The 15,845-nt window shown below is 34.1% G+C and overlaps 2 protein-coding genes across 5 annotated transcripts; both read left to right on the top strand.

Annotated features, from left to right (window-relative positions):
- The first annotated feature begins 5,470 nt into the window (after positions 1-5,470).
- LOC110733395 (ER membrane protein complex subunit 8/9 homolog) lies at positions 5,471-8,740 on the top strand. Of its 2 annotated transcripts, none has more exons than XM_021913439.1 (6): positions 5,471-5,640; positions 5,943-6,205; positions 7,092-7,238; positions 7,358-7,417; positions 8,239-8,393; positions 8,477-8,740. In XM_021913439.1, exons 2-6 carry the CDS (start codon positions 6,002-6,004, stop codon positions 8,505-8,507), a joined length of 597 nt encoding a protein of 198 aa, XP_021769131.1. In that variant the 5' UTR covers positions 5,471-5,640; positions 5,943-6,001; the 3' UTR covers positions 8,508-8,740. The 2 variants fall into 2 exon arrangements, with proteins under 2 accessions (XP_021769131.1, XP_021769130.1); XM_021913438.1 differs by having other exon boundaries at positions 5,472-5,640; positions 5,959-6,205.
- Positions 8,741-8,931: 191 nt separating this feature from the next.
- On the top strand, positions 8,932-15,845 carry LOC110733394. 3 transcript variants are annotated; one of them, XM_021913434.1, is made up of 10 exons: positions 8,932-9,783; positions 11,906-12,037; positions 12,121-12,219; positions 12,313-12,420; positions 12,722-12,856; positions 13,027-13,038; positions 13,771-13,887; positions 14,233-14,391; positions 14,501-14,556; positions 14,670-15,845. In XM_021913434.1, exons 1-9 carry the CDS (start codon positions 9,660-9,662, stop codon positions 14,518-14,520), a joined length of 906 nt encoding a protein of 301 aa, XP_021769126.1. In that variant the 5' UTR covers positions 8,932-9,659; the 3' UTR covers positions 14,521-14,556; positions 14,670-15,845. The 3 variants fall into 3 exon arrangements, with proteins under 3 accessions (XP_021769126.1, XP_021769128.1, XP_021769129.1); XM_021913436.1 differs by lacking the exon at positions 13,027-13,038; XM_021913437.1 differs by lacking the exons at positions 13,027-13,038; positions 13,771-13,887.

Below are 15,845 nucleotides of genomic sequence, written 5' to 3'. Positions count from 1 at the left end.
TAATTCAAGCCCACCACGAACATTTATGACAACAAATAATGATCATATATGGTTCCAAACGGCATTATATTACCCCGAGATGTACCCCGTAGAATTTCAAGACTTTTCAACACCGGGCCCGAAACCTTCAAAATTTCTTAAAAAGCGTGAATATTAGCCTTTAATTTTAGAAATTTTTGACTTTTTTTTGCTTCGAAATAAAAATTTCCGAAATGCTTACCATGGTCCCTAATATCCTCCGAGAGTCTAATTAGGTGGATAGAACCATCCAATTTGCCTTTAAAAGTCCAATTTACCGGTTTACAATTTCCACCGATTTCATTAATTCAAGTCTACCACGAACATTTACGACAACAAATAATGATCATATATGGTTCAAAATGGAATTATATGACCCCGAGATGTATCCCATAGAATTTCAAGACTTTTTTACACCGGGCCCGAAACCTTTAAAATTTCTCTAAAAACGTGGATATTAGCCTTCAATTTTGGAAAATTTTGACTTTTTTCGTTAGGAAATAAAAATTGCCGAAATGTTTACCATGGTCCCTCATATCCTCCGGGAGTCCAATTGGGTGGGTGGAACCATTTAATTTGTCTTTAAAGGACCAATTGACCGGTTTACAACTGGCACCAATTTCATTAATTCAAGCCTACCACGAACATTTATGGCAACAAATAATGATCATATATGGTTCCAAACGGCATTATATGACCCCGAGATGTATCCCATAAAATTTCAAGGCTCTTCAATACCCGGCCCGAAACCTTAAAAATTTCTCATGAAACGTGGATATTAGCCTTCAATTTAGGTAAATTTTTGACTTTTTTTCGTCCGGAAATAAAAATTGCCGAAATGTTTATCATGGTCCCTAATACCCTCCAGGAGTCTAATTGGGTGGGTGGAACTATCCAATTTTCCTTTAAACGTCCAATTTACCGGTTTACCACTTGCACTGATTTCATTAATTCAAGCAAACCACAAACATTTATGATAACAATTAATGATCATATATGGTTCCAAACGGCATAATATGACCCCGAGATGTATCCCATAGAATTTCAAAAAAATTCAACACTGGGCCTAAAACCTTCAAAATTTCTTAAAAAACGTGGATGTTAGCCTTCAATTTTTGAAATTTTTGACATTTATCGCCCGGAAATAAAAATTGCCGAAATGTTTACCATGGTCCCTAATATCATCCGAGAGTCCAATTGGGTGGGTTGAACCATCCAATTTGCCTTTAAACGACCAATTTACCGGTTTACAACTTGCACCGATTTCATTAATTCAAGACTACCACGAACATTTATGACAACAAATAATGATCATATATGGTTCCAAACGACATTATATGACCCTGAGATGTATCCCATAGAATTTCAAGACTTTTCGACACTAGGCCTGAAACCTTCAAAATTTCTCAAAAAATTTGGATATTAGCCTTTAATTTTTGAAAATTTTGACTTTTTTTCGCCCGGAAATAAAAATTGCCGAAATGTTTACCATGGTCCCTAACTCCCACCGAGAGTCCAATTGGGCAGGTGGAACTATCCAATTTGCCTTTAAACGATCAATTTACCGGTTTACAACTTGCACCGATTTCATTAATTCAAGTCCACCACAAACATTTATGACAACAAATAATGAGCATATATGGTTCCAAACGGCATTGTATAACCCCGACATGTATCTCATATAATTTCAAAACTTTTCGACACTGGGTCCGAAATCTTCAAAATTTCTCAAAAAACGTGGATATTAGCCTTCAATTTTGGAAATTTTTGACTTTTTTCTTCTGGAAATAAAAATTGCCGTAATGTTTACCATGGTCCCTAATATCCTCCGGGAGTCCAATTGGGTGGGTGGAACCATCCAATTTGCCTTTAAATGACCAATTTACCGGTTTACAACTTTTACCGATTTCAATAATTCAAGCCTACCACGAACATTTATGACAACAAATAATGATCATATATGGTTCCAAACGGCATTATATGACCCCGAGATGTATCACATAGAATTTCAAGACTTTTTGACACCGGGCCTGAAACCTTAAAAATTTATTTAAAACGTGGATATTAGCCTTCAATTTTGGAAATTTTTGACTTTTTTCGCCGAAAATAAAAATTTCCAAAATGTTTACCATGGTCCCTAATATCCTCCGGTAGTCCAATTGGGTGTGTGCAATCATCCAATTTGCTTTTAAACGGACAATTTATCGGTTTACAATTTGCACCGATTTACCGGCTTACAACGACCAATTTAATTAACTTACACCAAACCCGAATTGAACCGAAATTGACTCAAACCCATTTTAACTCGTCAAAACCCAAATTTAACCCGACCCGTTCCTAACCCGACCTGAATTTAATTAACCTAACCTGTTACAAATCTAACCCGAAACTGACTTGTTACTGATTTGACCTAAAATTCAACCCCACTTGTTATTGACCCGACCCGAATTTTACCATACCAATTACTTACTCGACCTAAAAATTCAACCCGATCTGTTACAAACCTGACTCGAAATTATCACGACTTGTTATTGACCGACCTAAATTCAACCCAAATTGTTCTTGACCTGATTTCAAATCACCTTAAATGCAATTTAGAACTCCATATTATTGTTGATCAAAGCATTTTGTCTAGAGAGACCAAGTCGGTCTAGGCCAAAAAAAGAAAGGAGCATCATCCTCAAATTTAATAGTTAAATATAGTATATATTTGTTGTATGGTCAAAGGAGATAATTATCTTCCTAAATTATAGACTATAGTTCCCTAGTATATTGTCATATATATTATAGTCAAAGGAAATAATTAGCTTGATAAAAATGATAATTATCTATTAGTTAGTTGAACCCGAATATGACCTGACTTGGAAATGACTCGTCCTGATTGTAACCTGTAAATTATTAACTTGAACATAACTCAACTTGAATCCGAGAATGATCCGACTTAGAAATGACCTAACGCGATTATAACCCGCAAATTATTGATTTGAACCGAACCCGACTTGAACCCGAGAATGACCCGACTTGAAAATGACCCGACATGATTATAATCCGCAAATTATTGACTTGATCTGAACCCGACTCAAACCCGAGAATGATCCAATGCAATGGAGTGAAAAGTGAGGGGACGGAACTTAAATTATTTTTGCTGAACTAAAATTATTTTTACTGATTTTCTATTATAAATTTTCTTTAAGAAAACTGAATTTTACTGAACTGAACTTATTTTTGCTGAACAGAATTTATTTTTACTGAACTGAATTTAATTTTACTGAACTGAAATTATTTGTACTTAATATTATTTTTTTAAGGTGAAGAGAACAAGGCCTTACAAACGATTTATACAAGGTTTTTTTTTTTTATTTTTTTTAACAAAACAAATAATACAAGGTTTGGTGTGTGAAGGTAATATTTGGGAAAAAGAAGTGTAAATTCAAACTAATACTCTATACTATTAAAAAAAAAACTAATATTCTGTACTCCCTCCGTCCCTTTTTTACATTCATGCTTTTCTTTTTGGGTATTCCAAAATTACATTCCTCATTTCCTTTTTTAGTAAGTATTTTTTTTTCCAAATATCCCAAATTATCCTTCTTTTTCTATTATGTAATTAATGCTCACTCTTACTTTCCTATTCTCACTCCTAAATTTAGATGAATATGATTGGTTCTTAATTTTCTAATAGGAGCATGTTATTGTTTTTTTTTATTTTATTTTATTTTTTGTGGAAAGGATTGATGACATGACATCATTAAATATTAATCTATCTTTGTTTTACTCAAATATCTATATCTATACTTAGTATTTAAAAAAGCAAACCAAAAAGACATATGTCATCATTCTATTACACCTCCCTGTCTTATTCATCAACCCAATGTGCCACATGTTGTTTTACCTTTTTTATTTTTTATTATACAATTTTTCTTAACTCTTTCATTAAATACTTCATCTTCATCTCCCCTCTTTAATTCAATCTTTTTACGCCTATTTCACCAAATGCCACTGAGTAATTTAAAATTTCACCAAATGCCATCGGACTTTTCAAAATTCACCAAATGCCACCCAGTTTTTAAAAAATTCATCGAGTGACATTTATGACCAACAACCGTTAACTCTGTTAGTCATTAGGGTTTAATCATGACACATGTCATGATATAATTGGTCTATTTATCTTAATTCACAAAAATTAAAAGAAAAAAAAAACCCAAAAAATTTCCATCCAACTTCCCACCACCACCAAACCCTAGCCCCTCCCTTTATCTAGCCAGCAAACGGCCGACCACCCCTTTAACCACAAAAAAATGGCCGGCCGACCCTTTTATACCCCACCAAACCTACCATCGACCCCCATAGCCACCCACACAACCTGCCCCGACCCCAAAAACCACCAACACAAGCGAGCTTTGATAAAAACACCTAGCGTTTTCCAACCATCGCGCAAAACCACTCCTCCTATCCTCCACCCTTAAAACGACGAAATCGGCCTCAGATTTCGACCCAATCGACCGTTTGAGGGTGAAGGGTTTCTAGAATCCGGTTCTATTCTAGGTTGCCATGGTCGGTTTCAACGGCTATGGTGATGTGTCGTGTAGGTGCGTGAGGTGGTTGCGGGGGCTGGGGAGGGGATAGGGCGGGGGTCGTCGGGTAGGCACACTTTTGTGGGTCATTTTCTGGGTGCTGGAGTCGGGCAGGTAGAAATCTGCGCATTGTGTGAGACGAATGCGGTGGTTGGGGAGGTTTTTTTGGGAGAAGGAAAGGGAGATTAAGTGGAGTCGACGGTTTTTGAGGTGTCAAGGGGTTCCAACGATAGGTCTGGGGGTTCTGGCGGGTTCCGACGGGAGGTTTGGGGGTTCTGGCAGGAGGTCACCGAGTTCCGGCGGTTGGCTTTAGCTGTCGGTTTGCTTTGGCGGGTGGTTACAGAGGTGGGGCTGGGTTGGGTTAGGATTTAGAGTTTTTTTTTTATATTTTTTAAACCAATAGCTGACTGACATGTGTCCGCATGTGTCATGATTAAGCCCCAATGACTAACGGAGTTAACGGTCGTTGGTCATTAATGGCACTCGGTGAATTTTTAAAAAATTGGGTGGCATTTGGTGAATTCTGAAAAGTCCGACGGCATTTGGTGAATTTTTAAATTACTCAGTGGCATTTGGTGAAATAGCCGATCTTTTTATTTTCTCTCTTTGATTTTAAGTCCCTTCATCTTCTTTCTATTAAGTCTCATTTCAAATTAAAGTCCCAAAATTTTTATTTCTTTAATTATGTTTTCAATTACATATTACACTCATAATTATTTATTGGTATTTTCTCACTCATCTCATGCAATTTTCTATGAACAAGCTGTGCATTGCACGGGCCAAAAGGCTAGTATTATTTAAAAAAGGGAGGGAGGGAGTATTAAGTTTCCTCTTAAAAAGTCTACGAACCAGCCCCATTTTTTTTTATTACTTTATTAGACGGATCTATTCCTTTAATAACTGTGACGGGTCATAGGGATTTACAGAATTGGTCTCTCTCAAATTAGTGAGATATCCATTGAAGCGCACTCAACGTTCTCTATTGAAGCGCAGTTGGCGATCTCCGTTGAATCTAGTTCTTGTATCCCCCATTGAAGCAACTTCTGAGGTAAGTTGTTTGTATTTGTTATCATCATATCAAATATACCTAAAATTATGAGATCGATAATTGAATCAAATATCCCTATAATTATGAATCAAATTGTATTGCACAACACTTTAATGTTAGTATATAACTATGAAATTAGAGGTCTTTTCCTGGATTGATTTGGACGTTTGGAGCAGAATGATGAGAGTCAGTTATTGATAGGGATGATTGAATTGCTTAATTAGTTTGAGTGGTTTGCTTATGTAATTCACAGTAATTAGAAGATGATACTGAATTCGAGCTATTTGACTTAATTTATATAGTGTGATAATTATGTAGGTGTGAATTGAAGTAAATCGAAGTCAATTGGTGTTAAATTATTATGGGGGATTTGATGTATGAAATTGGGCAAAATGCGTATATAAAGCTAGTGCTACACGCCTTAAAGCATAAGGAGAGCTCTGTGAATGGGGTTTTCGTTGGCCGCTTTGATGGTGGCAAGGGTGTGGTCGAAATTGTTGACGCTGTCCCTCTTTTTCATTCTAACATTGGTCTTCTCCCTGCCCTTGAGATCGCCCTCATTCAGGTAACTAATCTTTTTGCATATACTTAGTAACCTAACGCGATTCATTAAGATCAATTCATGCTAATTTTTTCATGTTTGAAGCCTTAATGCTTGATGAGGTCTATATATAAATTGAGTGCCAATATATGGATCAGCTAGGGTTTCCAAAACTAGAATTCAATAAAATTTTAGTTGGTATTAGTTGGTGTTTTCTGAAAAATAGGAATATGCTTGAGATGATGACACCTCTAATATCGTCCAGCCACCTCATATGGCTTGCTTCAATTCATCACATTGAGTATAGTCAGTTTTACATGGGATTGCATTCTTTTAGTAGGTACTTTGAGATGATGACACTGTAGTATTTGCTTGCCATCTGGCATGCTGCAATATATTAATCATGAGTATAGTCAGAATTAGATGAAATTGCATTCTTTTAGTGCTTATTCGTGATGGATGTTTAAGATCTTCTGGTTTATATGCAGAGATATTTAAAGATAGCTTAATAAAGTTTTTTTGGGTAACCGATCTTTTAACTCCTGCTAAGCATATCCAGAGTATCTTTATGACTATACTCAGTCAAATTTGGCTACTTTGTGGTGTTGTGGCCGGAATGGTAAATCTGTTTTAATAGGGATCATCCTCATCCCCGACTGTCTTCTTTAGTAGCCCCTCTTTGATCAGTTGCATCATGGCCTTTCGGAAATCATCTATGGTATTTATAGTGATTGACACATTTTTTTTAGTTTCATTAATCTCTAGGTTGTATACTGCTGGAGTCCTGGTTTTCTTTTCTTTGAGATTGTTACCTTTTCTATTATCTATGTTTTTCTTTGTTTGTTTATTTTTATTTTTTAATTTTTAATGTAAAAATGAATATGTACTAATTTGATGTCTGCTTAATTAGATAGAAGAGCATTATGCTAGTCAGGGTTTGAGCTTGGTGGGTTACTTCCATGCAAATGAAAGATCTGATGACAACGATCTTGGTAATGTTGCCAAGAACATTGGAGATCATCTTTGTCGATACTTTCCTCAGGGTGGAGTTCTTTTGGTATGCATGTTGACCAGATGCTGACTTGAATTTCATTATCCTTATATCTTCAAAATTCATGGTGAAATTCATGCTTTTAATTGGATCAATGCTAATATATATACCTTTTGATTTCTTAGTTGGACAATAGCAAACTGGAAGCGTTACCAAAAGTGAAAGATCGTAGCCCTGTAATGCAGGTAACTTTTTTTTCTTTCTTATTATGGAACACTAGTAATTTTTCCATTTTACTTTGTGATCCTCCCTCTGGATCTGGAGCTGTTCTGTTTGTTTATTACTTTGAAGTTTGAACCAAATTTGTCCTTTGGCTCTTGGATGATAATTTGAGGCTTGACATTGCACAGTAGAGGTTTTTGTGGGATTGATGTATGATCTGTATATATGCACACTCCCTTCTTTAATTTTGTTGTCCTGCATTGTTCTTGGTCTGTTTTCAAGTGATTGTTCTAGTTATTCATCATCACTCTGTGTAGTTGACTGCATATAACTTCATATATACATGCATGTTTTGTGAATCTGACGGGGTGAAAAGGAGGGGGTGTATTTCATTATGCATGCTGATTTGAGCTCGCAAAATGTCCAATTTACATTTATTAATATCTCATCCAACTGAATTTTTTTATTTAATGTCAAAGTGCCCTGTTCACTATTCTGTTTAATGAACTAGGTTTCTTAAGTAAAAGATAGGGCTTCACAATTGTGTGTTGTCGCTTGTCTTAGTTTTTTGTTGAGTTACTAAAACTTGTACAAACCGACCCAAATAAACAAAGCTTAGCCAAGTTTCATGTTAAAATTCTATGTAAAAGGTGTACCATATACTGGTTGTCTCATCAAATCCCTTGTCTTGGTTGTTGTTGATGTAGTGGTGCTTGCCATGACTCCGTTTTCTGAGTATCTTTGTCAAGCTCTTTGTAAAGCTCTACCGACTAAGTTGATCTTTATTCTTGTATCTTAGAAATTTGATCATCCTCTCTTATTACTTTGTGGGTTTATTGTACAGCTATATTCAAAAAATGGTTCCACATGGAAAGTAGAGGAGAGTAATCGGCTGGTACTAAAGGAGCCATCAGCAAACATAATATTGCTGGACTATGTGTCAACTCAGAAATGGGAGGACATTGCAGACTTTGATGATCACCTCGACGACATTAACAAGTAAGTTCATGTTATTTTACTCTTGTAATATTGTATCTTGCTAAGAAAATGAAGTATAATTCTGATTCAATGTTTTCTTGCAGGGATTGGCTAAATGCTCATTTATTCAAGTGAGATTTTTAAAGCTAGACAGCATTCATCTGAGTATGTCCTGTTTAATTTTGTATGCAATTTGGAGCAAAGGAAAATTAAACGAAAAGATGAATTATAGGTTCAAATCTTATGAATTTTCTCCTTGTTTTTAAGCTTAATTTTTTTTTTTGGTAATTCTAATGAATTATTTGTATTGCCTTTTGGCTTTTTTTACATTGCCAATAGCAGCTAATCAGGATTTTGACAAACTCGTATTTGAGGATTTGCATACCCTCATGCTGTATTACTTTTGTTGATTTTATTTTTTTTTATATTTTTTTAATCGAAAACTAGAAAAGTACAATAGTTAAATTAAATTTAAATGGTTGAATAGTTAAATTAAATTTAAATGGTTGATGTATGTTAAATTTCCTTGCTCAAGGCACCTACATATGATCTACCTAAAACCTAATACATCTCATCTCTCCATGATGAGAATTGAACTAATCCCCAGGTATTTGCTAGCTTAGTAAGAGGATGGGACTGCTCACTAGATCGGGTGTTGCTAGCACTCCGGCCTTAACTTAGCATTTTAGCAACCAAGTTTTTGCCACCTTATTCGACTGATAGCTTACAAATATCTACTTTGTCTAACAGCCAAGTTAGTCACTAACTTATTTGATTAGTGAAGGTTGAAGGTAAACGAACTTTTTTTTCAAAATAATATCATAACTAGGATTAGAGAAGGGATAGATATCATATGTAAAAATTATTTTGATTAGTTTAGTCGTTTAATTTACAGCATGTAATTTCGACTTCAAAAAGCGTGTCATAAGAATATGTTACAACTTACAAGTGTTTAAAAACAGAGGATGTACAATAATACTCCGTACAAGTAATTAGATACTCCGTATAATAATACTAATTGTCAAAGTTATAAGATAAGAATGAAGTAGAAAGTAGGATTATGGATGGTCGAGCTGAGCATATAAATATATTGCATTTTAGTCAATTATGCGTCGTTTAGTATAGAGTTAGTTGATGATAATAATATGGACCAAAAATAAATATTAAATACGGTATTTAACTCGTGATTCACGACTGGAATGGGGTATAAATTGTTTTGATTACCATTCGCTGACCACACTTAAAAAGTAGTCCCAAATTTGGTAAAGCAAAAAATAAACAGAAATCATGAGTTTTGGGAAAGAAGCTCCACCATTGCCAATGTATGAACGTAAAGTTCTAAGACATGTTCCTACTATGGTTAGAAGACGATATGATCCAGATCTTAACAGCAATTTTGATGCAACTCAAGGTATGTACTACTTCTTCATTGTTGCAATTTCTTATTTATATAGCTAGATTAGCTCAATATATACTACCTCCGTTACAGGTTACGTGCAACGATTAGACATTTTCTCTCTCTACTTTATGTCAAATCGTTGTACATAACCTGTAACGGAGGTAGTATATAGTTATTCTTCATAGTCTATGGGATCAGATGAGATCCTTTTTACTAATAAATTGGGAAAGATGCTTTTATATCATTTATATCTTCCTTATCTCAGTCTAATTTTTGGATTGTCATTGAAATATGTTAAGTAAAGGAAAAGTGATAGAGCATTCAAGGAGATAGACATGTATCCATGGAGGTCAACGGGTATGAAATTAAAGGGTTAGGTAGGATTTTAGAGTAATGAGTATTTCGTTTTTCCAACTTGCAATTATGAGAGTAATACCACGTCTAATTATCACATGATTTTAGATGAAGTCAATGATCTAGGCGAAGAAGATGGGAGAGGCGGGTAATTAGTTTACTAGGAGTACATATAAATTTTTATGGAAGGGAGAACTGGAGAAGACTTTTGATCAGACTTTTACCGTTATATGGAGTAATTTTCTAGTTCATTTAATACGGTACAAATACTTGCAGAGTGCAAGTATGGGAAAAAAATACCAAGGGACACGTAAAGGCTTTTTTATTTTTTATTTTTATTTTTTTTATATATATATATAGTTTGAATTTTACAATATTATAACTTAACTTTAAAAATACGGAGTACTACGGAGTACATATCATTATCAAATAAGTCACTTATATTCTTAATGGCTTGTTATTTAAATCTAAAATTACTTTGGAAAATTTGTCAAAAATAAGCCAACCTTTGTCCGGTTCGCTTAAAATAAGTCAACCTTTCGATTAATTCAGAATAATCCAACCTTTATAGGGTATTAACTTTAAATGAGTCAAAACCTATTGTAACCGGTTATTAAGGTTAATTGTGACACGTGTTAGAATATGATTCGTCATTTTTCTATTAATAATTAATTAGGATATATTATATGATTAATTATAAAAAAACTAATAATTATAAATTTCAAAAAAAAAAGGAAAAAACCCCAACCCCCTTACCCTCCCCTGCCAGCTCACCCCCCTCCCCTACCAGGCCGCCGGTAGCCGGCAACCACAAATTCCCCGGCGTCGGCACCGACGACCTCTCCACCCACCCACGACGCCCCCACCCTTCCCCTTCCCTTTCCTTTCCCCTTTCCCCATCCCGTTTCCCCCGTCCTTCCCCTTCCCCACCGTCAATCGACACCCCAAAATCCTTTAACCCAGTAAGGAAGGGGAGGGAGGGGTCGAATTCTACAGGGAGACAGGGGAGGGGGGTTGTTTCCGGCAGGGGGTGAAGGGGAGGGGGTGGTGTCGTGTCGGGGTGGGGAAAGGTGAATGGGGAAGGGGAAGGAGTGGGGTTGGGTGGGAGCATCGTGGGTGGGCGGTAGAGGCCGTCGGTGTCGGCGCCGGGGAATTTTTTGGCTGCCGGCCATCGGCGGCCTGGGAGGGCGGGTGAGCTGGGGTTGGGGTTTTTTTCTTTTCTTTTTTTTTTTAAATTTATAATTATTAGATTTTTTAATAATTAATTATATAATAATTCCTAATTAATTTATTATAAGAAAAATGACGAACCACATGCTGACACGTGTCACAAATAACATCAATAACCGGTTAATAAACGGTTGCAGGTCACTTGACTTATTTAAAGTGGATACCCTATAAAGGTTGGATTATTCTGAGTTAATCGAAAGGTTGACTTATTTTGAGCAAACCGGATAAAGGTTGGCTTATTCTTGACAAATTTTCCAATTACTTTTATAACACATTTTCCCTACCACGAAATCAAATAATTTGAGTAAGTATGAAAAACTGGCCTGGGTGTGCAAGAACTTTTTCATTGAATGAGCTAGCTAGTTACATTTTTCCTATTATGGAGTGATTGTAGTATTAAATAATGTAAAACATGATTAGAGGTATCACAAAGATTGTAGTAAGAAAGAAAACGAAGTCAAGTCTTAAGATAGTTTACTAAATAATGGAAGTCAGCCTTTAATTTCAATCTTTCATCCTCTGAGTTTGATGATCATCCTCAAATTTATAGGTATGTATTCGAAACATAGCAATAACGAAAGTGGGGGAGCCAAAGATGATGCAAACCTTGCAAGCATTGTCAATGTTTATGTTGAAGATAAATTTGTAGATGATGGACATGCAAAATTTGATGATGATCATGGTAAACAAAAATATTCATTGTTAAGCTAGCTTTTCATTAACCCCAAGAATCTAGAGTAACGGAAATGTATACTTTGTATGTAGGTTCATTATGTTTAGAAGATTGCAAAGACGAAGACAATGGAATTGTGGATGGAAATACCCATGAATACATTGTGGATGTCAGTGTAAGAAATATACAGGGTATGGATGCATTCATGAATATCGTGATTCTAAGGACCTGTAAAATTAAGAACAGACCTGTCTAATTTGAAGTACTTATATTAATATATGCAGGCTTGCATATAGAAGATAGCGAAAGTGAAGGTGATGGAACTGTTGTGGATGTTGATGTCGAAGATAAAATTGAGGATGATGGACAAGCAATTTTTTTTGATGATCAAGGTACGCGAAAGATTTACATTGTATTGTTATAAGCTTCTTATTAACCCTACAAGGTAGATTAACCAACTATTATCATCATTACGATAATCAAATTGTAGATGTGATCCTTGATGAAGATTATTTTGATGCTTAGAACTTAATCCTTTGTCTTTGTTAATTCCTGTATTAATTATTATTACCCGGGCACTGACTAGAACACGAAATGGGACAATGGTCGATACACTCATACAACTAAGATCAAACAAACCATATTGTGAAGATTTTAATAAAACCCTGAAAAGTATACTATATATACATGTAGGTTTGCTTGCAGAAGATGGCAAAAGCAAAGGTGATGAAACTAAAGCTGCAAATGTTGCTAGCTATTATGTGGATATTAGTGTTCGAGATAAAGTCCAAGACAATGAACTTATTGGAAACTTTGACAATAAACAAGGTATGTAATTATGCAAATAAGAGCACATCTAGAACGAACTTTCAAATGGAGGCTCAATATAATTTCAAAGAGCTCATGATCATAATATATATATATATATATATATATATATATATATATATATATATATATATATATATATATATATATATATATATATATATATATAGGGGAGGGATCCGGTGAGAATAGGTTCATATGTGAGAATTCATACTTATATGAAAATTGATTTTAAATTTAGAACATGTGAGTAAAAGTTTAGAACATACGAATAAAAACATGTGTCTGAAATTAAAATTTAGAACATATGAGTAATAATTTAGAACATCTATGTGAGTAATATGTTTAGAACATTTGATTTAAGAATTAGAACAAGTGATTAAAAATTTATAAAATATGCTTTATGAAATTTTAAACATATGAGTAAAATTTAGAACATCTGATTTAAGATTATGAACATGTGAATAAAAATTTAGAACAAACTGATATAAAATATAGAAAGTGTGAGTAAAAAATTTAGAACATATGAGTAAAAAAATAGAACATACGCTTTAAAATCTAGAACATATAATTAAAAATCTTAGAACACACATTTTAAAATTTAGAACATATAAGTTAAAATTTTGGAACAAGTTATTTAAAATTTATGATATTTAAACTTAACTAATTTATGGTTTAGAACATGTGAGTACTAAATTAGAATATTTGATTTAATTTAAAACACCTAAGGAAAAGTTTAGAACATACGAGTAAAAATTTAGAACATAAAGAGTGTTCTCACATAAGAAAAATTCTCACATAAGAAAAATTCTCACGAGAGCCTCCTATATATATATATATATATATATATATATATATATATATATATATATATATATATATATATATATATATATATATGTGTGTGTGTGTAGGTTCTCAAGTGGAAGAAGATTGCAAAATCAAAAGCGATGGATCTATTGATGCGATTGTTGTTAGTGCCATAGATCAGCCAGTAGAAATTGCTAATGAAAACTTTGACGATAAACAAGGTATGCAATATTGATGCAATTCTGAGGAATTTGTATCTTTAGCTAAGTCTGTTCCAACTTCTTTGATTATGTTTACTAGATTGATGCAATTATGTGGAATTTGTGAGTATCTTAACCATTTTTATAACTCCGTACCACTGCATGTACTTGTTTGTGGAAATTTATTAAGAGGAAGTTGGAACAGAGTAAGTAATAACAAATCTGTTTTATGTTTTGATAGAGGTTTATGCATGGTGGAGCAAATAAAACAATAATAACAACTAACCAAGCCTTAATTAGTTCCAAAATGATGGAACAAATGCAATTGTTTATTAGTATTACTAAAAATTTCAAGCATATATGCAGAATTTATCCAAGGAGCATTGGAGAATACAGTGGAACAGGACGGCTACGATTTACGTTGTCCCATTTGCAAGCAGTATTTCACCCAAACAATGATTTTGAGACGAAGGGAAGACCGCCAACCATACAAAACAACATGCTTTTCCAGTTTAGATGCTTTATGTAAGATTTAAGGCCAACCATCTAAGCCTGATTTTCCCTTTCTTCCGCCTTTTTATATTTTTATCATCGCATCATCTAACTAAAAAACCTGATATCATTAACCTTTCAGTTTGTAGCAACCGGTGGTAGTTGTCTAAGGACAAACAGTCTCGTGATCTCATTTTGGTAAGTTTCCTAGCTCTAAAATATATGACTAGTCTTAATTAGTTTGAGGAAATGCAAGTTTATTGCTCTCATCAGTAACTGATCTCTATGTATTTGTTGTTACGTAAATAAAGGCATTGGTATGAGTAATATGCGAGCTGATGAGCAAGCTCCATCAACATACATCGGCTGTGTTGTGGCGAACCCAGTGTAGCTATCTACAGCTTAGAAAATGAAATCTCTCTTGTGGATAGATATAATGTAACGTTTGGGGGTCTTGTAGGCTTTGCCAAACCCTCTTTAGTTATCTTGGCCTTTCTATAGACTATAATGGTATAATGATACGTTAGATATAAGCGAACTATCAACATACGTCTGGTGCATCACACATCCACACATGTTTAACTAGTATTATTTATCAATTATACCTTTATACATGTGGTACATAACACATGATTTCTTTTAAGAGGATGAATTACGTAATGTGTTGTTGTTTAAACGTATTTTTAATTTTTTATTGGAAAGTATTGAAAACCTAGCTAGCCTTAAAATAAGAGTGGAAAAAATTACTTCACAATGGTTCTAAAATATTACTCCGACTTCGTATAATAAAATATTTTCTTAAGGTAAAAAATTTTTCTTTGAAAAAGTTTAAGCGGCTCCATCTTAATTAACTTAGGTGCAATGCTAAAAAAATACAAAAATATGATTAAAATTTTGGGTGATATTTCATGTGGTGCATCAAACTTTATTGTTATGAGTGTTGCCAATTAAACTTGTAACATCATGTTCTTCCGTACCATTTGCTATTGAATTCACTCAAAATTTTAATGAGCACAAGATGAACAAGATATTATCATGTTTAGTGAGTAATAAGTACAAACCGAGTACATACATGCAAAAAATTTCAAGCCGAGTCGAGCACGCACCCTTCATCAGCTTGCGATCAACTCAATTGATTAGCATCCTAAATCATGCCAAAAAAATAATGGAAAAAAAAAACAAAAATATAAAGTCGTGCCTACAAGTAATTATGTAAAGGGAATCAAATCAATGATAATTAATTATAAGTGGGGCAATACTATCCCCTCAATATGCTCAGCCAAAAAGAATAAAATGAAGGAAAAAAAAAGGAAATTCCCATTGATACACTTCAGGTTTTGACTTTTTCCAACGGTATCACATTTTTTTTTGACTTCCTAATGATACACCCAAGTTTATGACTTACTAACTCACGTGATTAAGTCTGTTAATCAGACGTTAATAAGTTAGTAAATCTAGGTTAAAATATAATTTTGTAAAAAAAAAAA

This window comes from Chenopodium quinoa, unplaced genomic scaffold (genome assembly GCF_001683475.1).
Source record: "Chenopodium quinoa cultivar QQ74 unplaced genomic scaffold, ASM168347v1, whole genome shotgun sequence".
Taxonomy (NCBI): domain Eukaryota; kingdom Viridiplantae; phylum Streptophyta; class Magnoliopsida; order Caryophyllales; family Amaranthaceae; genus Chenopodium; species Chenopodium quinoa.
Note: the sequence above shows the minus strand (reverse complement) of the source record. Positions and strands in the feature narration are given on the sequence as shown.

Coding starts and splice junctions, on each gene's coding strand:
- LOC110733395 (XM_021913439.1), top strand. CDS start 6,002: ATGGGGGATTTGATGTATGAAATTGGGCAAAATGCGTATATAAAGCTA. Junction 6,206..7,091: donor TTGAGATCGCCCTCATTCAG/GTAACTAATCTT, acceptor CTGCTTAATTAG/ATAGAAGAGCATTATGCTAG. Junction 7,418..8,238: donor ATCGTAGCCCTGTAATGCAG/GTAACTTTTTTT, acceptor TTTATTGTACAG/CTATATTCAAAAAATGGTTC.
- LOC110733394 (XM_021913434.1), top strand. CDS start 9,660: ATGAGTTTTGGGAAAGAAGCTCCACCATTGCCAATGTATGAACGTAAA. Junction 9,784..11,905: donor CAATTTTGATGCAACTCAAG/GTATGTACTACT, acceptor TCAAATTTATAG/GTATGTATTCGAAACATAGC. Junction 14,392..14,500: donor TTCCAGTTTAGATGCTTTAT/GTAAGATTTAAG, acceptor TTAACCTTTCAG/TTTGTAGCAACCGGTGGTAG.